The sequence below is a fragment of the Bos taurus genome, chromosome 9 (assembly GCF_002263795.3).
Source record: "Bos taurus isolate L1 Dominette 01449 registration number 42190680 breed Hereford chromosome 9, ARS-UCD2.0, whole genome shotgun sequence".
In the NCBI taxonomy this organism is placed as follows: domain Eukaryota; kingdom Metazoa; phylum Chordata; class Mammalia; order Artiodactyla; family Bovidae; genus Bos; species Bos taurus.
In genome coordinates this window covers 103,404,143-103,426,590 of record NC_037336.1, presented here as the reverse complement: position 1 = coordinate 103,426,590, position 22,448 = coordinate 103,404,143, and the positions used below count along the sequence as shown (strand labels likewise).

Below are 22,448 nucleotides of genomic sequence, written 5' to 3'. Positions count from 1 at the left end.
TGTAGGTTTAATTTTGTTGGAAGCTTCCAAGGCAGCTGTACCATTTGAACAATTGAGCACCAAATGTTTGGCATGCACACACACACCCAGACATACACACATGCATACACACACATGCACATACACGAACACACAATGCACCCAGATGTACACACACATGCACACCCAGGCGTACACATATATGCACACACATGCACCCAGATGTGCACAAATGTGCACACACATGCACACAAATGCACCGATGCACACACACATGCACACAGACACAGACACACACATGCACACACGGGCATCCAGACACACACACACACACATGCACCCAGACATACACACAGGTGCACCCATACACGTGCACTCAACTGTACACACACATGCACATACATGCACACAGATGTGCATACAGACATACATGCACATGAGCACACAGAATATATAGACATACACACACATACACCCCACACACACATGTGTACACAGATGCAGACATTTGCACCCAGACACACACACATGCACCCAGATGCACACACACATGCACACACGTGAACCCATGTGTACACATGTGCACAGAGACTACACACATGCACACAAATGTCCACACACATGCACCCAGGCGCACACACACACATGCACACAGGTGTACACACTGACGCACACAGATGTACACACATGTATACACACAAATATACACACATGGGGATACATGTGCACACACATACACACGTGCACACACAGCACATGCACAGATGTGCACACAGATATAAACACATGTTCACACACATGCACACACATGTGCACACAACCTATAGTTAGGGTGACAAATGATACATCAAAGATGATACACGATATGGAACATGCAGCAGGAGGTGGAGGCTCCAGAAGACCTGCACAGTTTATTGGCGAGGAGCTCAGATGCTGGAGCGAGGCAGCTATAGTGTCCAACCTGGTTTCAGCTCCTGCAGCTGCAAGATCTGGGAAGAGCGCCCACCTCCAACTCCGGTTTCCTTGCCTGTAGAGCTGGGACAATAATTGTGTTTTTCTGTAAGACTCTAGAGAGGATTGCATGAGGAATTTGATATCCAAGTTAGGTTCATTGAGTGTTTGCTTTCATCATTAATCTCAGTATCTTATAGTTGGAAATAATAGATGCAGCAGAGGTGTGGTCATTGTCGTTTCCCTTATCCACTCAATCTGAACAGCAGACAAGAGGAGAGCTCTGATTCCGAGAAGCCTGCAGAATTAAGGAGAACACCCCTCACATGTGGGCAAGAAACATCACGGATGGTTTTGAAGCATCTGTGGGGCTAGGGGGACTCTGGAGGCCCAAGCCCTTTAGAAAGTGTTGTGAGAAAAACCAGTCGAAAATCTCAGTGTGGACACCTGATGGCTGTGCTAGTGGCTTGCTCCCTTCATGACTTGGTTTCCTCAGTAGCATGTAAAATGTTAACCATTTCACATACACACACCCTGGCCAGCTGTGGTTGATGTAAGAGCTGTGAAGGGTTTTGCAGACAGAGATACATGGTACAGGTGTCATGGCTACTCTAGCCCTGTGGTTCTCAGAGTGGGGTCTCCCCCGGGAACTGTTAGAAATGCATATTCTCAAGTTGTCTTTGGGTCTCACCCCAGTAGCTACATGAGAAATCTTAGAGTTAAGTAAACATATTCATTACAAATAAATGCATCTTTGGGCCAGGAGGAAAAGGCAGATATTTTACTTCTCCACTTTAGTTCAGAATATGTAAAATACCTATGTGTAGACTTTACCGCGACACCACTGGTTCAGTTCAGTTCAGTTGTTCAGTCGTGTCTGACTCTGCAACCTCATGGACTGCAGCACGCCAGGCTTCCCTGTCCCATCACCAGTTCCCAGAGCTTGCTCAAACTCAGGTCCATCGAGTCGGTGATGGCATCCAACCATCTCATCCTCTGTTGACCCCTTCTCCTCCTGCTTTCAATCTTTCCCAGCATCAGGGTCTTTTCCAGTGAGTCAGTTCTTCACATCAGGTGGCCAAAGTATTGCAGTTTCAGCTTCAGCATCAGTCCTTCCACTGTTTAGCCAATGACAGAATCACTTGGAAAGTCTAAATGTGAAGGACTCATTGGTTCATTAAAGTTGATTTTTTTGGAGAAAAGGAATCAAATTTGAGGTCTTTCTCCTGCATTATGGCACTTGTCTTAATTATCAGTGGAGTTTAGATAATACTTGTTGGCACATTTTGTTGCTTAATAATTAGAATTGTTCTCCCACCCTGGGAACCAGAGTTTATCCCTAAAATGAAGCATTCAGTGGTGACTCCACACATATATCTTTTAATATAGCAATACAGTTAGAGAGGAATGTATGTTTTTACTTTTCATTTCATCAACTGCTTGGAGAAAATTCTAAATGTTTGAATTGTTCCAACTCCAAGCTGATTGGTAGGAAGCAAAGTATAGGCATTTCTCTCTCAAGTTTATGGACAAGGGCAATGCAACAGATTTCCCACTCAATTTGGGACTTCCAGAGAAGGTTGAAATAGAAAACCGTTTACTTAAAATTAATCCACACACATGAGCATACATTTAAAACTGCTCACAGGGTTTTGTGGAGGCTCATGGCAGAAAATAGAAAGTATGATGTAAATTCGTGAAGATGCCAGACTGTCTCAAAGGGGAAAGAGAGAAGCACGTTTCACGACGTCACTTCCATGGCTTAGGCGGTGTGCCGGCTGCCCCGGGGTGCGGCTCTGGTGCTTAATCAGCTGGGGAACGTGCTTCCGCTTGCACGATTCCTTGCAGAGTATTCGCATCTGCAGCACAGCATCTGCGCATTCTGTCTTCCAGGCCTACGTGTACGAAACCAGCTCCAGCACTTTCTCCCGCAGACTCACAGGACACACCAGCACAGTCACCGCCGTGGCCTTTAGCCCGGTTGCTGCTCAGGTACAGTTTCCTCTGTTTCATACGAGTCTCGCCTCATAGCTGTTGTATCTGTCAGACGGTCTTTGGGTAGAATTTTAGAATTTTATCATATTCAAGTTTACATGCTAGTTCTCACTGAGTGAAGGGAGATGAACTTTGAAAATCGACCTTTACTGGGGAGGAAGAGAAATGGAGTATTTTTCATTTTACAATGAAAGTATTTGTCATTCTGTGCCAATGGACATTTGCTCCAATGGAAATGTAGAAAGATAAGGAGATCTTCGTGGACAGGAAGATGGAAGGAGGAAAGCAAGTGCAGTGCAAGTAAGGAATGGATTTCACAATTCCCCAGCAAAGAATTTGGAGGGAGAAGGAGAGCCACAAAATTTATAGAATCTTAATTAGGAGAAAGGATTAAGATAAAGTAACGTCTGTTGCAGATCAACCCAGAAAGGTGAGTGATCTTGTTATTACAATACAGAGGGAGATCAGAATTCCCAAGCACTTAGTTTTCATTAGTGTTTAATAATGCTTACATCTTTTGCTCCAGATCTCCCTGTTTGTGTCTCTGGTTGTCTGGTCAACACTGGCTGCTCCGTGGTGGCCCTGGTGCTGGTCAGGCCCAAGACCGTGCTGGACTTGAGGGGGGCAGCTGGCGGGCTCCGCAGACATGCTGGCCGTGTTCCCGCAGTCCAGACCTCGTTTAAGGGTGCATTCACGAGGATTAGCAAAGTGGGCGCTAGCCTCTGCATCTCCTGGTCAGAAAGGAGACGAGGACTCCCGGGGTGGTGCCAGCTTTGTTCCAGGGACGCTGCATAGCTTTGGGGGAAGTCGGGAGGCAGATCCCATGGCTAGCTTTTTTCTTTGTAAATTAATTTTAATTGAGAGAGATATTATTCCCTTTCAAAAATTACAGTTTTGAGTCCCTTGGAATAAGCTGCTAGATATGGTCCCAGAGTAGACTTTTTCATTATTGATGTTGCTCAGGTGTCACAGTAAGACTTGTGAGTCTTTTGGAAGAAGCTTATACTTGCACTGATGAAATGATTCCAACAGTGTGTGTGGCTCAGAGAAAGGGCTCCGACAGTGACGGGGGTCCTACCAGCTCACGTGCAGCGGGGCCTCCACAGGGTGGCTGAGACCTGAGGGGCTGTGAGCACGCTGCCCCCTACGGTCCTGCCAGGACACGCAGCTGAGCCGGGTGGCCAGGTCCAGTGTGGTCCAGAGGGCGGGTGGTCAGCTTTAGGTCTATAGAAGGTGGTGTGTTTGTCTTAAGGTACTGTGTTGAGCTGGAGACGAACTTCACAGTTAATCTATCCCGGCTGCGATGGCAGCCAAGCGAGACTGTGATTTCTAACAAAACGATGCAGGGTATTCAAACCAGCGATCAAAAGGAGACAGGAGAGTGAGCGTGCAGGCTGCAGGGAGCGGGTCTGCGGCCCCACAGGGAGGAAGGTGAGGAAACGTGCAAGGGGGCCGCAGAGGAGAGCTGCTGCACGTGAAGACAGGTGGGGGATGTTTGTTGGAATGCACAGCAGTCACAAACACAACTTTACTTCATGTCTTCCAAGGTACCTTACACTGATATCACAGCGTCCATTTTACCTGATGTCAGTTATAAAATAATTAATGAAATACAGCATAGATGAAAGGTAACACAAAAGCCCTTTCTTACTGACAGTGGATATTTAGGGTATTAAGTAGGTATTTATTTTCTGTTTTCCGTTTCTGTGCCATGTGGGGTTTATTATGGAAAATCCTGCTTTGCTCTTTCCACCTTTACTGGGCTGCATTTAACGACGTCACTAGCATCACCCAAGAAATAGAGTAGGAGCACGAGAGACCTCAGGCTGTTTATGTGAAGAGACAAGACGCAGGTGGAGTCCAGCTCCAGGCATGGCTGAGACCTGGCGGAGGAAGAACCAGAAGCAGTTATGGGATGTATGTGCGGGGCCGTGACCTCTGTCCTCCCTGCCTCGGGCCAGCTAGTGTCTGGGGAAGCGGGGAGTAAAGGGATGGAAGTCTGGAAAATTCTTATTTTGCTTTAAGATAGCGATACTTGCATAATGGACACTTGAACTGTTCTTGATGTTACCGTGTTGATGTGCATCTCCGTGTACACAGCGTTTCCTGTAAGTAGGTTTACCAGGAGCAGTGCTGCTGAGCAAAGTAGTGAAACTTTGAAAGGATTCTGATAAATACAGACAGCGTTTTCCAAAGTGCTGCTGGTTTCCCCACCAGCATCAGTTGTTAACACTTTGATTATCCTGTTAACTTCATTATCAAGAAATAGTGTCCCATTATTTTGATTTGAATTTCTTTGAATATTAGCCTACTCATTCTTTCATATGCTATCACATATTCAGGTTTTTTTCTTCTCATTTGTAAATTGCTTGTTTTTGTCCTTCGTATCTTTGTCTTTTTGCTTACTTATTGTTCCGGCTTTTAATTTAAAAATGACTGTGATAATATGTGTGCTGGCTCCCCCGGAATGCGGCTCCAACTTACCATAGATTAGACAGTGTTTATTCAGTGATTACAGTTAAATATAGAGATAAGTACATACGCCTGCACTGTTAATAGACTTTCAAAAATTTAGGAATAATCAGAAGATAAGTGGTATTTAAGGTGTTTGTAAATGTTTTAAGGACTTTGTTATACTAAAGTATCTGATTCTAATTTGAAATGTGAACTGACTTTTGACTTGTGACTTTTTAGCTGAGAAAAATAAGAAAACTTCACTAAGTTTTTGAGCAGCATTTTCATTTTTAAGAGGACTTGAGAGTCATCATCATAATAAACTGTGGAAAATTCTTTGAGATGGGAATACCAAACCACCTCACCTGCCTTCTGAGAAACCTGTATGCAGGTCAAGAAGCAACAGTTAGAACTGGATACGGAACAACAGACTGGTTCCAAATAGGGAAAGGAATACATCAAGGCTATATATTGTCATCCTGTTTATTTAACTCATATGCAGAGTTAACATGAGAAATGCTGGTCTGGATAAAGCACAAGCTGGAATCAAGATTGCGGGAAGAAATATCGATAATCTCAGACATGCCGATGACAGCACCCTTATGGCAGAAAGCAAAGAAGAACTAAAGAGCCTCTTGAGGAAAGTGAAAGAGGAGAGTCAAAAAGTTGACTTAAAATTCAACATTCAGAAAACTAAGATCATGGCATCCAGTCCCATCACTTCATGGCAAATAGATGGGAAAACAATGGAAACAGTGACAGATTTTATTTAGGGGGGCTCGAAAATCACTGCAGATGGTGACTGCAGCCATAAAATTAAAAGACGTTTGCTCCTTGGAAGAAAAGCTATGAGCAACCTAGACAGCATATTAAAAAGCAGAGACATTCTTTGCCAACAAAGGTCCATCTAGTCAAAGCTATGGTTTTTCCAGTAGTCATGTGTGGATGTGAGAATTGGAATATAAAGAAAGCTGAGTGCTGAAGAATTGATGCTTTTGAACTGTGGTGCTGGTGAAGACTCTTGAGAGTCCCTTGGACTGCAAAGAGATCAAACCAGTCCATCCTAAAGGAAATCAACTCTGAATATTCATTGGAAGGACTGATGCTGAAGCTGAAACTCCAATCCTTTGGCCACCTGATGCGAAGAACTGACTCATGTGAAAAGACCCTGATGCTGGCAAAGATTGAAGGCAGGAGGAGAAGGGGATGACAGAGGATGAGATGATATGGATGGCATCACCGACAGGAGTTTGAGTAAACCCCGGGAGTTGATGATGGACAGGGAGGCCTGGTGTGCTGCAGTCCATGAGGTCGTAAAGAGTTGGACATGACTGAGCAACTGAACTGAACTGAGAGTCATCATATTGATACAGTTTAGTTTATTAGATTTTTGAGAATTAAGAACTTGGGAGCATTTTGGTTTTTTATTTTTCTCATTTAAAGAAATGTAATATATTACATTTGAAATGAATCAATAATTTTAAGAGAATTTAAATTATATTAAATCATTGCCTAAGGGATTTCAATCTGTTCATCATGAGTGGAGTCAACACAAATTGAAGGCCACTTTGCATGTGATGGTCAAAATCTACTAGACTTCTACATGTGTAAATAAGATATTGAAAGGCTTAGGGAAACTAGGTCTTACAATTTAAACATTAATAGGTTGGATGAAAATTTACAAATGAAAACGAGCCACAGGTCATTTTCTTCTGCACGAAATCGCCATGGTGCACCGAGACCCCCGTTGCCGTGGTGTCCAGCACCAACCGCCCTGTTTGCGTGGCTGGTCCTTCTGCATCAGTGTCTCTTCTGAGGGACCGAGATTCACTATGTCTGTGCCGGTGGAAGAGGCCTCAGCGTGACGGAGCCTCTGCTCCCCAGCGGGCGCTGGGAAGAGGCTTTGCTGCACGAGCATCCATGGCCCTGGGCAGGGGCATCCTGCCTGCCTCCAGCCTGGATTTACACCCAAGTCACGGGGTCATGGGCTTCCCTAGTGGCTCAGCTGGTAAAGAATCCGCCTGCAATGCAGGAGACCCCGGTTCGATTCCTGGGTTGGGAAGATCCTCTGGAGGAGGGCATGGCAACCCACTCCAGTATTCTTGCCTGGAGAACCCCCATAGACAGAGAAGCCTGGTGGGCTGCAGTCCATGGGGTTGCAAAGAGATGGGACACGGCTGAGTGGCTGAGCACAGCACGGGGCCATGTCCCACACAGACGTGTTTGCATATGTGGGACCCGACAGGAAACAACTGTGTTTTCTCTCAGCTTCACTTTTTGATAAGACTCGAAATCCTAAATGAAGCAGCAAAGCATAAATATTGAACGGCACAGTTCATTCCCCGTCAGCTACCGCAGATCATCAGTTCACAAGGAATGCTGAAATCATCCCGCCCTGTTTCTCCTCAGGAACGTGCACTATTGAGAAGTCCAGTCCTCTCCGTCTCTCAGCCGTCTTGACTTTGTTTCCTGGAAAAGAGAAAGCAGTCATTTCCGGTCCTCTGTTCTTGTTCCGCGTCCTGAGGACGGGTTTTCCGATTTCCGCGGGCTGGGTGCATTTGCGCTTCCGGTCTGTGCACGGCTGCCTTGTTCTCTGCGCGCTGCTCCCCCTCCCCGTAATTTGTATGTTGATGGCTCCTGGATCAGCCGGGCCCATTGCTGTCTTGTCTTTGTCAAGCTACCCGTTTACTGATGGAGTTGCAGCCTCACACTGACGTGCGAAGCGAGGTCCTGGTCGGGAGACGGCCCTGAGAATCCAGCGGCCGCCCCGTGTCCTGCGTTTCCAAGCTGGGGCGCCGGTGCGGCTCACGGGGCTGCGGGCTGCCCGGGACTTCGTCCTGCCTGGTACAATCGCATTGTTTCAGAGGGTGGTGCGTGTTTACGCCATTTGTTTCTCAATCTATATCCTTTAGTCTTGTGGTTACAGAAAATATCTTCCAGATTTTTGCAGTCGAATGTCTGTGGCTGGTGCTTGTTTGTGATGTTATAATTTTCATTTTTGGTTGGAGAGTGTTGGGGGGAGGGCATTTGGGGTTCTGAGCGGATTCCATTTTATTCCATTTTTATTTCTGTGTGGACTTCCAGAAGTCGCCATAGAAGTAAAACTATATATTTAGGAAGAGCTTAAGGACAGCTCCTGTGATAATTAATTTTATGTCCTTGTGACTGGTGAGGGAGGCCAGATGCCTGGTGAAGCACTGTTTCTGTGCGTATCTGGGAGGGTCTCCAAGGAGAGGGGCATCTGTGCTGGTGAAGTGAAGGACTACCCTCCCACCATGGTGGCCTCACCCCACTGCCCAGGGCCTGGAACCAGTGGAAGGAAGGGTGAATTCCTCCCTTCGCTTGAATGGGGTGTCCATCTCCTCCTGCCTTGGACATCAGCCCCCCTGGCCCTCAGGCTGGACAGAGTGACCCCTCCAGCCATCCTGGCTCTCTCAGCCTCCATGGGCCACCTCCTGTAATAAATCTCATTATAGTGTGTCCTTATCTGTCCTGCCGGTTCTGTTTCTCTGGAGAACCTAACACATCTCCTCATTCCTAATTGATACTCTAAAGTTCATATGCTCTTGGTACTGAGATAGAAATCTGTGCTGTCCTCCTATGGGATACAAACCTGCCCTGTCCTCCCACAGAGACGGTCTTGTCAGGGTGCTGGGCCGTAGCTCCTGCACCTGGACTTCTTGTTCTGTAGGAAAATGCCTTCGAACGGTTCCTCAGGTCACTGTCCCAAAACGTGCACAACTGTGCACTCGCAGCCACAGTCACATGCCTGTTCCCTTCCCACTGATGCTGGGAGCCCCAGCAGTGCCAACGTTTCCAGATGCCCCTGGGCTGCAGAGCGGCCAGATCCGAGCCCGCCCATGTGAAGCCCTGTCCCAGCCTCTCCCAGTTCCCCTGGTTCCTGCTGTGTCTGGGGGCCAGGAAGGAGCCCAGCGAAATGCCTCATGTCCATGCTGACTGCCTCCCCTCTGCCTGGGCCACTGTGGGCCTTTTTTCAAGATATGCAGTAAAACCAAGCGTATTCAATATTATTTTGTCATTGGAGCTCCCAGTTTTGAGTGTCCACACTGTATTAACACGCAGACTGTGGCTGAGATGTTTCTCCTGAACTCTCCAAACGGAAATCTGATGACCTTTTTTTAAAAAAAAAGCATTTCTCCATTTTCATTTTGCTTCTTAGATGCCACTCTCTAAAGTGGATAGAGGCAATAGGAAGCTGTTAGGACAAGGACCAGCTGGTAAATCTTGTAACCGTGATATTTATCAACTGCTTTTTAAAAAAGTATTGAAGTATAGTTGATTTGGGGCTTCCCTGGTAGCTCAGCTGGTAAAGAATCTGCCTGCAATGCAGGAGACCCTTGTTTGATTCCTGGGTCAAGAAGATCCCCTGGAGAAGGGGATAGGCTACCCACTCCAGTATTCTTGGATTTCCCTTGTGGCTCAGATGGTAAAGAATCCTCCTGCAATGTGGAGGACCTGGGTTCAATCCCTGTGTTGGGAAGATCCCCAGGAGGAGGGAATGGCAACCCACTCCAATATTCTTGCCTGGAGAATCCCCATGGAGAGAGGTGCCTGGCGGGCTAGAGTCCATGGGGTCACAGTCAGACTGACTGTGTGACTGAACTGAACTGAGACTGTAGTACACCAGGCTTCCCTGTCCTTAACTATCTCCAAGAGTTTTCTCAGATTCATATCCATTGAGTCAGTGATGCCATCCAACCATCTCATCCTCTGTCATCCCCTTCTCTGCCCACCTTCAGTTTTCCCCAGCATCAGGGTCTTTTCCAATGAGTCAATTATTCTCATCAGGTGGCCAAAATATTGGAGCTACAGAATCAGTCCTTCCAATGAATATTCAGGGTTGATTTCCTTTAAGATTGACTGGTTTCATCTCCTTGCAGTCCAAGGGACTCTCAAGAGTCTTCTCCAACACCACAGTTCAAAAGCATCAGTTATTAGTGCTTAGTCTTCTTTATGGTCCAACTATCACATCTATACATGCCTACTGGAAAAACCATAGCTTTGACCATATGGACCTTTGCCTGCAAAGTAATGTCTGTGCTTTTTAATATGCTGTCTAGGTTTGTCGTCGTTTTTTTCCCAAGGAGCAAGCATCTTTTAATTTCATGGCTGTGGTCACTGTCTGCCATGATTTTGGAGCCCTAGAAAATAAAATCTGTCACTGTTTCCACTTTTCCCCCATCTGTATGTCATGAAGTGATGGGACTGGAGGCCATGGTCTTAGTTGATCTTAGTTTTTTGAATGTTGAGTTTCAAGCCAGCTTTTAAACCCTCCTCTTTCATCCTCATCAATAGGCTGTTTAGTTCCTGTTTGCTTCAGTTATACAGATAGATATTTTCATTCTTTTTTAGATTCTTCTCTCATATAGGTGAGCATAGAGTGTTGAGCAGAGAAGGCAATGGCACCCCACTCCAGTACTCTTGCCTGGAAAATCCCATGGGCGGAGGAGCCTGGTGGGGTACAGTCCTTGGGGTCGCTGGGAGTCGGACACAACTGAGCGACTTCACTTTCACTTTTCACTTTCGTGCATTGGAGAAGGAAATGGCAACCCACTCCAGTATTCTTGCCTGGAGAATCCCAGGGATGGGGGAGCCTGGTGGTCTGCCATCTATGGGGTCACACAGAGTCGGACACGACTGAAGCGACTTAGTAGTAGTCGAGTGTTGAGCAGAGTCCCTGTGCAGTACAGCAGGTCCTTGTTGGTTATCTGCCTTACATCAGGTCCTGTGGGTGTTTGTTCATCCCAAGCTCCTGATCTACCCTCCTGCCTCAACTGCTTGTTAAACGCCAGGCTCTGTGCTGGGCACTTGGTTGGCTCCAGGAGGGGATCTAAAGCCCCAGGACAGTGCATGGTGAGAGTGCTGTGTTTCTGTTTTTCTCTGTGAGGACCTTGGGCGCAGACGTCGCGTGCCTTGTGTGATAATCACGGTACAGTACAGCCATTTGAGGTAAACTCAGCTAGGCTGGGGCCTGCCGTCGAGGCCTCGTCACGGCATGCTCGCTTTCTGGGCCAGGCGTACCTGTCTCGCCGCCTGAGGAGGAGGGGGCCCCCAGACGGAGCTCCGCCCCCAGGACGTGGCGCGTGCGTGGCGCGTGCGTGGCGCGTGCGTGGCGCGCGCCGGGTGCGTGAGGTTGCCCTCCTGGCGGTTGAAACGTCACAGCAGCCTCACAGCGGCCTCGGTGAGAAGTTATCAGTGGTCTCCGTCAAAATAGTTCTCTGCCTTTTCTTCGAACGCAGCAGCATGTTTTGGGGGCAAGAACACCGTGAATGTCTGGTCTGGGTCTGCGCGGACACACCTGCTCTCCGTGGCTTTGAGGGGGTGCCGGGGCTGCTGGCCTGCGGGTGACTTGACCCCTGCCCTCCTCTGGGGCCCCCACGCTGGAGAAAATGGTTGAGGGCCTCACCGCTGTCTCTTAGAATTAACCCGAGGATTTCCAGAAATCAAGAACAGGGCTTGGTGAGTGGTGCTGTTGTGTGTTCACCACAAATGCTTCTTTCTTTGTTACGTAACTGATCAAAGGCTTCCTTCTGATACAGAATGGTTCACAGACAAAACCTGAGCCATTGAAGAAGAAACTTGATAATGCAAAGTAAGAATGGGACTTAGAAAGTCAGCTGATGAGAAACTGCTGCCTGGTGTACAAAACCCCTTTCTTAGGACGCAGCTTTTTAGCAGCAGGCTGATCCCAGGTGGAGAGAGGGCCTTGGGGTGCTCCCAGCCCCGCTGGCATCCGCGTGGTGGGCAGGTCTGCATCCGAAGCAGCAGGGATTAGGGAGGAAGGCAGCCCCCACGTGCATACGGGTGCTTGACATCTGGGGGAGGTGTTCTTGGTAGCTGGGACTTTAGGATCCTCTTAAAATATCAACCAAGTCATAGATCAGGGCAGGCAGCATTCTGTCTTACCTGGAATAGAGTCAATTTCCCGAGGTGTTTCTAATTTTGAATGTTGTGGGGAATCAGTATTAACCTTCAGTCTTCTGACTGTTGATTTAGGATAAAACTTCATCTTGTTTTAAAATTTTACCAACCAAAGTTAGCCTCTGCATGTAGCAGTTGGCCTGAAAGTCCAAGCAAAGACACGTAAAATGGAACTAACGTCTCGGCCTGCGTTTCGCTGTCAGTTCTCAGCTGCTAGCAGGCAAGGTATGTCAGTCCAAAAGTAGCAATTCAAGTAACGTGAGGGTCCGTCTCCCAGACCTCGGTCTTCTGGAACTTCACAGGGTACAGTGAACCCGGCTGACACATTGGCTGTAATTTTTCTAACTGTAGTGACTCTCCAGGATCGTGCCTTCCAGCAAAGCAGCGTCCCAGAGAATGGCTCTCTTTTCTGGGTTTTTTTTTTTTTGGGGGGGGGTGGTTTTGACAGACTGCTGTCGCTTCCTGTGTCTGACTTTAGTCAGAAAGTACCCAGACCTGCCAGGTTCGAGGTGGGAGTGGGGACTCTGCTGTGACTCGAGAGGCTCCGAGGTTGTCCTTGGGCGTGGACAGCGGTGGACAGCGAGTGTCCTCCCACCTGTTGGGCACCTGGGTGTCCACAGCCTCGGCTCTGAGCAGTGGCCTTGTGCTGCCGACTTAAGCGACCCCAGGTGGATCTGTTCATTTACTGGAACTATTTCAAGAGCTCACAGGATGGCGGCAGTGCCCAAGCTAGGCTAGCACACTGGCCAAAGCCAGGTGACAACAGGCTGGGAGGCAGGGGCCAGAGAACTTTCCAGAAGCTGGGAGAGTCTGGTCAGGGCCTTGCACCAGCCAGGTGGGCTCCAGCTGAGCCCTCGTGCTGCAGTCAGACGGAAGCTCAGGTGTGCGGCTGCCTGGACTGCGTCTGACGGCAGTGCCCTTGCTGTGGGTGGTGTACCCTGAGCCACCTGCCATGTGGGCGTCGGGCACCTGCTGTGGAGCCCACAGGTTTCACAGGACAGGGGCATGTCACCCCCAAAGGGTGATGCAGTGAGGCTGGAAGGGCCTCCTGGGGCCGAAAGCACAGTCCTCACAAGGGATGCTGCTCTTCGGTCGGGAAGGTTAACTCGTGTCCTGTAGATGCACTTTGGGTGCCCATCTGGCTCTTCTGAGAAGCCCCAGAAATGCTGAGCCTTCATTTTAAAGCTCCCTGCAGCCCTCCTGCTGTCAGGATCAGAAAGTCAAGGCAGCCTGTGAACTTGGGAAATAAGTTTCATTATTTTCACGGTTTGCATTTTAACTTTTAAAATAAGCGAAAGAATTCTATTCTGATTAACCTTATTCTCTAAAAATTATGTTGGCGGAGAGAAGACTTTTGCTGCCATGTCTGTTTGAACCGTTTCTCCTGTCTCTTTGTCTCTTGTGAGAAAACAGAGGCTCACAGACTCCTTTTGCCCTTGATTACAACATTTGGAACGAAATGAAGCTCGGCACTGAGTAGGAAGCACCGTGTGCTTGGAGGTGGACTGAGGGCAGCAGAGGCACTGTCGCAGCAGGGCAGCAACAGCAGAGGCTGTCGAGGCCAGTTTCGTCTGGTTTCGTCAGAAATGCTCGCTCCTGGCAGACCTGGACCACCGCAGCTGCTCGCGCAGGGTTTCACTGTCACTTTTCAACATTTTTCTTTTTTGAAAATTGGCTCCTTTTCCTCTTTGAGTGAGTGATTCTCCACACTGGATGTTCACTCATTGCAGGAGCAGTGAGCCGATTTAGTCAAAGTCTAGTGTCGTGGGGGTCCTGGGGGTGCTGGGGGCCAGGAGGTGTGAGACTCTCAGGGCGGAGCCTGCCTTCTGGGGCAGGGTTTCTCAGGGGCCGCCATAGGTCCGTCCTTTCTCCGTCTGCACGCAGCCTCTGAGTGCAGCGTCCTTTTCCTCACCTTGAACCTCTGCGTCTGGGCTTCTGCAGACACCCATCTCCTCTCCTTTAGACCCAGGTTCCATTTCCAGCTCCACGTTACACCTCCAGGTCGGGTGTTCCTTGTTCCCGGGGCCTGCCCTGTGTGTCCTCCCTTGTTTGACCGTCTGACCGCCACCCACTGGCAGCCTGTGTCCTGGATCTCCACCCCCACCTCGTCTACTTGCTGTTTAACATAACCCGTCCCCTCTGCCCCCTGCTGACTTGTAGTAGGTTTTACAGACACTGCTTACCCACCTTCCCCTCCCCTGGTCTTCCATTCTGCAGCAGACCCCACCCCACCCCTGCCCCTCCCTCCTCCACCCCTGCCCCTCCCTCCTCCACCCCTGCCCCTCCCTCCTCCACCCCTACCCCTCCCTCCCCCACCCCTGCCCCTCAACCTCTTCAATCACAGCCTTTCTCCCCCTGGACTGTGAGACCCCTGTGCCAAGACATAACAGGAGTGCAGACTCCGGGTTTCCCTGGTGGTGCTGCCATATGCCAGTGCTCTTCATGTTCAGAAGGGCCCCCAGGGTAGGAGCTCAGGGCCATGAATCCCCTCCTTGCACTGCTTCTTAGTCGCACCCCCCCCTGATTTTTTCAGTTATTTATTTTAATTGGAGGACAAACAGACATTTCTCCAAAGAAGACATACAGATGATTAATAAACATATGTAAAGATGCTCAACATCACACATTATTAGAGAAATGCAAATCAAAACCACAATGAGTTAGTTATTCTGTCACATCGGTCAGAATGGCCATCATCAGAAAGTCTACAAACAATAAACGGTGGGGAGGGTGTGGAGAAAATGGACTCCCCCCTTCATGTTCCTTTAGTCCAGAAGACCTCCAAATTTCCTTTTTGGTTTCTTTGCTGGTTCTTCACTGGATCATCTAAAAGTGTGTTCTGCTTGCAAACCCTTGGGACCTTTCCCAAGATCTTTATTGATCTCTAATTTAATTCCACTTGGTTACAAAACATTTTTTGCATGATTTGAATTTAATTAACTTTGTTTCATGTTCTGTGTTCACTTGAAAACAATGGGTAGTCTGGAGCCTTCTATAAGTATGAACTAAGACAAACGGGCAAAAGCATTCTTCAGATCGTCTGTATACATAATAATGGTCTCCGTGTTCTATCAACACTGAAAGTGGCATTGAAGACTCAATGACCCTGAGTAAGGGACTCTCTCCGAGGCCCCTCCCCTAAGAGACTCTCTTTCCTTGTAATGCTGTCAGCTTTTGCTTTATGTGTTTTGAAGGTCCTGTATCAGGTTTGGGATTGTTATGTCGTTTTGATGGTTAGATCCCTTTACTATTATGAAATGGTGTCTTTTTCTTTATTTTCTTTGAAATATACTCGATATTAATATGGCCACTCCAGCTTTTTGATTGGCATAACAATAGTATATCTTCATTTTTTCCTTCAACTTGCTTGGTCTTTATAGTGAAAGTATGTTTCTTATAAGTGATATTCAGCTTTATCTTATCCAATCTGATGTTCTCTGTTGTTTAATTGGTGTATTCAGACCATTTACATTTAATGTGATTGTTGATATGATTATGTTTAAGACTTTCACCTTGTTCATTTGTTTTCCATTTGTCCATATGCTCTTTTTCTTTTCCTGTCTTCTTTTGGCTCAGTTGGATTTTTTTTGTACTTCTGTTTTGTAACTTTTTCTGGATTCTAGCTATAACATGCTGTTTTAGAGATCTGAAGTTGCTTTAAGTTTTGAAGTGTATACTTTAAATTATGCCAGCATGCCTTTAGGTTATATTATCCCACTTTATCTATGAAAACTGAACGTGTTAGTCATTCAATCATGTCCGACTCTTTGTGACTGCATGAACTGTAGCCCACTCGGCTCCTCTGTCCATGGGATTATCCAGGCAAGAATATTGGAGTGGGTTAACATTCCCTTTTCCAGGGGATCTTCCTGGCCCAGGAATCGAACCTGAGTATCATGCATTGCAGGTGAATTCTTTACTGTCTGTGCCACCAGGGAAGCCTTTTATCTGTAGTAAAAACCCTGTAGATATTTGTGAGTGCATCTCCACTCTCCTCTCCAGGTCTTTAATCTCTGATAATGATGTGCTTCACTTTTCAATATGCTATAAATTCACATTACATTATTAGCAGTTTTGTTCAAACATTATCTCCTAAGCAGGTTTAAACAATAACAGTAAAATCTTAAATATTTGCCATGCAGTTCTTCACTAAACCTCTTGAGACTTGATTTTCTTATTTCTAAAATTAGGTTGTTGAATTATATAATCTCTGTGATTCTAGAACAGCTAAGAGGGTTATTACAATGTTGAATTCTGTGTGCAGGTGCACATGTGTGTATGGTATTTTTAAATATTATCTTTATTTTATTGTTATTTTTTGCCATGTGGCATGTGGGATCTTGTTCCCTGACCAGGAATTGAACCCATGCCTCCTGCAGTGGAATTGTGGCGTCTTAGCCACTGGACCACCAGGGAATTCCCTGTGTGTTTTTTCTTTTGTATGTATGTGGATATATATTCTTTACTTTCTTTACATTATACCCACATATAATTATATACATTATATAGTAAACTGATCTTAATGATTACTGTATGTACTGGATAGGTCACTGAGGAGTATAGGGGTCTGTTGACCAAGGTCTGATACCCAAAGTGTGGCAGAGCCAGTACTGAGCCCATCCTCATCTGGATTCAAACTCAAGAGGCATCAACTCTCAGTTTTGATTTTGCCTCTGATGCCACTTGAGTTTTGTGTCAAGTTGCTGCCAGCCTCCATGTACACTGTGTTAAATAAATGAGTCCCATTTAGAGTTTCTCTTCCTGGCCACATACCCAAACCTAGTTTCATATTTGTAGCCAAAGACAAAATGGTTTGAGTTCAATTTAGAAATTTTCTTTTATTCATTAGATATTAATATGTACTGTGTAATATCATTCAGAAAACGAAGCTCATGGCATCTGGTCCTATCACTGCATGGCAAATAGATGGGGAAACAGTGGAAACGGTGTCAAACTTTATTTTGGGGGGCTCCAAAATCACTGCAGATGGTGACTGCAGCCATGAAATTAAAAGATGCTTACTCCTTGGAAGGAAAGTTATGACCAACCTAGATAGCATATTTAAAAGCAGAGACATTACTTTGCCAACAAAGGTTCGTCTAGTCAAGGCTATGGTTTTTCCGGTGGTCGTGTATGGATGTGAGAGTTGGACTGTGAAGAAGGCTGAGCGCTGAAGAACTGATGCTTTTGAACTGTGGTGTTGGAGAAGACTCTTGAGAGTCCCTTGGACTGCAAGGAGATTCCACCAGTCCATTCTGAAGGAGATCAGCCCTGGGATTTCTTTGGAAGGAATGATGCTAAAGCTGAAACTCCAGTACTTTGGCCACCTCATGTGAAGAGTTGACTCATTGGAAAAGACTCTGATGCTGGGAGGGATTGGGGGCAGGAGGAGAAGGGGACGACAGAGGATGAGATGGCTGGATGGCATCACTGACTCAATGGACGTGAGTCTGAGTGAACTCCGGGAGTTTGTGATGGACAGGGAGGCCTGGCGTGCTGCAATTCATGGGGTCGCAAAGAGTCGGACACGACTGAGTGACTGAACTGAACTGAACTGAACTGAATATCACTATTCTAAGTACATGATAAGAAATGCTGGGCTGGAAGAAGCACAAGCTGGAATCAAGATTGCCGGGAGAAATAATCTCAGATATGCAGATGACACCATCCTTATGGCAGAAAGTGAAGAGGAACTAAAAAGCCTCTTGATGAAACCGAAAGAGGAGAGTGAAAAAGTTGGCTTAAAGCTCAACATTCAGAAAACTAAGATCATGGCATCTGGTCCCATCACTTCATGGGAAATCGATGGGGAAACGGTGGAAACAGTGGCTGATTTTATTTTGGGGGGCTCCAGAATCACTGCAGATGGTGATTGCAGCCATGAAATTAAAATATGCTTACTCCTTGGAAGAAAAGTTATGACCAACCTAGATAGCATATTCAAAAGCAGAGACATTACTTTGCCAACAAAGGTCCGTCTAGTCAAGGCTATGGTTTTTCCAGTGGTCATGTATGGATGTGAGAATTGGACTGTGAAGAAAGCTGAGAGCCAAAGAATTGATGCTTTTGAACTGTGGTGTTGGAGAAGACTCTTGAGAGCCCCTTTGACTGCAAGGAGATCTAACTAATCCATCCTAAAGGAGATGAGTCCTAGGTGTTCATTGGAAGGACTGATGCTAAAGCTGAAACTCCCAATAGTTTGGCCACCTGATGCGAAGAACTGACTCATTGGAAAAGACCCTGATGTTGGGAGGAATTGGGGGCAGGAGGAGAAGGGGACAACAGAGGATGAGATGGCTGGATGGCATCACCGACTTGATGGACATCAGTTTGAGTAAACTCCAGGAGTTGGTGATGGACAGGGAGGCCTGGTGTGCTGTGATTCACGGGGTCACAAAGAGTCAGACACGACTGAGCGACTGAACTGAACTGAACTGAAGTGATATTTACTAAAAAATATTTGTTTGATCATCACATCCTGGAGAAGTGGGTACTTGATTATCCTCATATTACAGATGGGGAAACTGGGGCATGAAGAAGTTAGCATACTTGCACAAACCCATGTGGTTTGTGAGTAGTTATGCTAAGGTTTGTTTTGTGTTGACCTGACTTCAGGTCCCACCTTCTGGAGCTCTGTGCCCACACCGCACACCCGAGGAGCTGTGTAAGAGCAGGAGAGGGGTCCTAAGTACCCTGTGAGCATGGGAAGGCTCCCAGGAGAAACGGGGTCTGAAACGCACAGGACAAGAGGGGAGGCCACCTCTTACTCACAGAGACCTGTGGACCAGCAGCGTGTTCTCCATCACAGATCCTCTGACTGGAGATGCGCTCTGCATCAAGACTGCAGAAGAGCTGCTTGTCTCCATTCTATGAGAGGCAGTGCATATTCTGTGAATGTGGCATTAATGCTTTTTGTTTTTAGGCATCAAGTGCTTTCAAACATGTGTTTTCCTATACAGTGCTCTGGTTCTGAAGAGTATTTTATTCCCAGAGACTTCCTGACTTTCTCATCATGCCCACATCATAAAAGTTAATTTCACTTCTAAAAAATCTACAGTATCTCCCTTTTGGAAAATGTTCTGCAGATCTTAGCAAAGTCAACAGCCAAACCGTAAACTTAAATGTCGTGCAGCCGTGAGGAGTAGGAAGCCTGCTGCTGTCACGTCATCTATTTTAATATTCAAGCAATTTTCTGTGACGGCCAGAAAAAGGACCTCAACTCGATCTTTCAGTGTAGTGTAGGCGTAACCTGTCCAGGTGATTATTTACCAAGATGAAACAAATAAGGTGTTGACCTCAAGGTTTCTGACAGAATTTCTTCAACAGAAGAGGAAGGAAGCTGAACCTCTGAACCTGGTAGGAGCTGTTGTTTGTGCTGGAAACCACCCGAGTGGGTGAGGCTGTAACAGCCACATAGAGAGGGCGCCGTGTTCCATAGCATGAGACAGAGGATTTCCAGTTTGAACCGTTAGTAGCAGAATTTACTCCAGGGCTCAAGTTGCCAACGTCAGTCAGCTGAAGTCTGTTTTGCTATAGATTTATGGCTCTTGTGCTCTGGAGAGGTGCGGAGTCTGTTTTAGCTGAGCAGCAGGAACTTGGCTTGGAGAGTTGTGCACAGTACACGGGTGTACTTTCACAAAAGCCTAGAGTGTTTCTAAGAAAGTAGGGATGTTTGTGTCCTGTCCCACATGTGCTGTTTCCATAGGTCCATCAGGAGGCTGGACATTTGAATTTCCCACTGGAACATCAGGATGCGTGTCAGAGCCCATTCTGGGAGCTTCTGTGTTAAGTGACCTAGATGGGGGTACACAGGCCGACCCCACGTGCAGTGTCCTCCTGGGGGACCGCCAGCACTTGGCTGTCCAAGCTCGAGGTTGCAGCCCCTGACTTCTACCCACTTTTCTAGGAAGGCCCACATCCATCACTCAATAGCAAGAACCCACTGGAACCTGGACCCAGGGCTGATGTTGAGCTCAGTGGTCTAGATGCCCAGCTCCATCTGCAGCCTGGCCAGAGACGGCACAGGCGCCATTACCTGCGTGAAATCAGCGCTGCCCCAGCCGCTGTGGGGCACAGTGCACAGACCTGATGAGAAAGCAGAGAGGAAGTTCTAAATGCAGGCATGCTCCGAGGTCACCCATCAGCAGACCTGACACAGAGTGCTCCAGTGAGGAAGGCATCTTATATCCGGAAGCCATTGCTAGGAAATGGAAAGTCCAGACAAATGTTGGATTTAGACCAATTTCTGAAGAAACGCAGGTCACACTTGCTAGTTTGAACCCAGAAAGCACTAAATCATGTGGGGAGATATGATGACATAATTTACTCAGTACTCACAGTTCTAAGAAATCATGGAACACTATGAAGTTAGAAGGATTTTTATAGATACTAAGGTTTCTGGGAGCACTGAAAAGACATGTGTACATGTCACACCATAGTCTCCTGTTGACGGTCCTGCTAACTTATGCCCTAAGTATCTTTGCTGTTAGTGTTTTTGCTGCAAGCATTTTGCATACTTAATTGGCTATAAGGCAGTTTTGCCATAAAAGATTAAATAACCAAAAATTAAAAGTTACATTTAAAAGCACATCATGTGAAATGAATAACAAAAAATAAAAAGCTTTTATTGTGACATACAAAATATTTGAATAATTTAAAATGCATGTAGAGTCATGACGATCATGTGTAAATGACCGATTTTATTTTGTGGTTGCCTTCCACGTATTTCCTGTGTAGTAGTTTATACTTTTTTTGCTCCTCATTCAGCGTTACACGTTTTCCTTTTTTGCTAGTGTTCTCTCTATCAAGAGGGATATCAGGTTCCCGGTACTGGGACGTTGTTTGTACCTGAGCCCTGCTGTGCGCTCTTGGTTCATTGTCACTTGTCACACATCCCCGTGACAACTCTGCCCCTTCAGATCAACAGAGGATTTGCAGACCGAAGTGTTACGTTGTCTGGTAGAGGATGCAGTGCGGCTTTGCACTCTCGCTTCCGGTAGTTTTACCCCCCTGTTTTCCGTCCGGCTGACGTGCATAGTCATCATCCACTGTCTTAGGGCTGCTCCGTCTGCTTGGCACGGTGTAGGCCGTTACGAGGGCTTTGGCTTGTGTCATATGAAAACAAGGCAGTGTGTCGATGGAGAAGCAAAGCAGAGAGCCAGACAGACGGTCACCAGCTCCCTAAGCTTTCCTGTGTGATTGGTTTAATGCCAATTAGTCACGCACTGAAAACCCTTGTGGTGACCGTGTGTATGGCAAAAGTTCTGGACGTGCCTGATAACATGTCTGAAATGTTCGACTGCTTGTGACTCCACTATAAAGCTGAAGGCTCAATAGTATTCTGGAAAATGCTCACTATAACACTGTAATTGACCTTATGTGACCTCATGGTCACCATTTTGCTTATCTGCTGTATAATTCTCCCTGTAGGATTTTGGTGAGATAGCATGAATGAAACTGTAAATGCAAGTCCTCGGCACAGCCTCCAGGATGTTGTCCCACAAGGTCTTAGCCGGCCCACTTCCCGGCCCTCGCCCACACCGTTCACGGGGTCCCAGCCGGCCCCGCACCAGTGCTGCGCTCCGTGTGGTCCTCAGTCAGACCCCTGCTCAGCGTGGGGCCTCCTTCCAACGCTGTCTTCTCTGACCTTCCCCTGAAATAGTCAGCTTCAGATCTCGGCCTTTTGGTAACAGTTTTAGATGCTGATGTAAAGACCACACTGGAGTAGGACATGGCAGCCCACTCCGGTATCCTTGCCTGGTGGGGTCCATGGGGTCGGAGAGTCGGGCATGGTGAGCGGCTGAACCCAGCACAGCAGTGAACGGCACCCGGAGCGTTACATTCTTAAATTATCAGTTCATGTGTCGGCTTCTCCACTGGAATTTCCGTTCCTCGGGAGGATGGTTTTTCTTCTTCACTTTCGTTTTTATGCCTGAGAGTCAGACCCATCACCAGCAGAGTAGAGGCTCAGTGTCTCCTGGGGAGTGAATCATGGGTGTGTATGTGCATGTGTGTATGTGTGCGTGTTCATGTGTGTGTGCACACATGCATGTCATGATCCCATCATCACTGCTGACTACTGTGCTCACTGGGCCCCAGGAGTCCCAGTCTCCCCTGAGGGCGATTCC

General features: G+C 47.0%; 1 protein-coding gene across 3 annotated transcripts in view; it reads left to right on the top strand.

Moving 5' to 3' along the window:
• Positions 1-22,448, top strand: part of WDR27 (WD repeat domain 27) — a 100,409-nt gene that overhangs the window by 66,137 nt on the left and 11,824 nt on the right. For all 3 annotated transcript variants that reach the window (XM_059890008.1, XM_059890007.1, XM_059890006.1), the window contains one exon: positions 2,824-2,922. In XM_059890008.1, the coding sequence (XP_059745991.1) occupies positions 2,824-2,922 (99 nt within the window). The remainder of the gene's footprint in view (positions 1-2,823; positions 2,923-22,448) is intronic.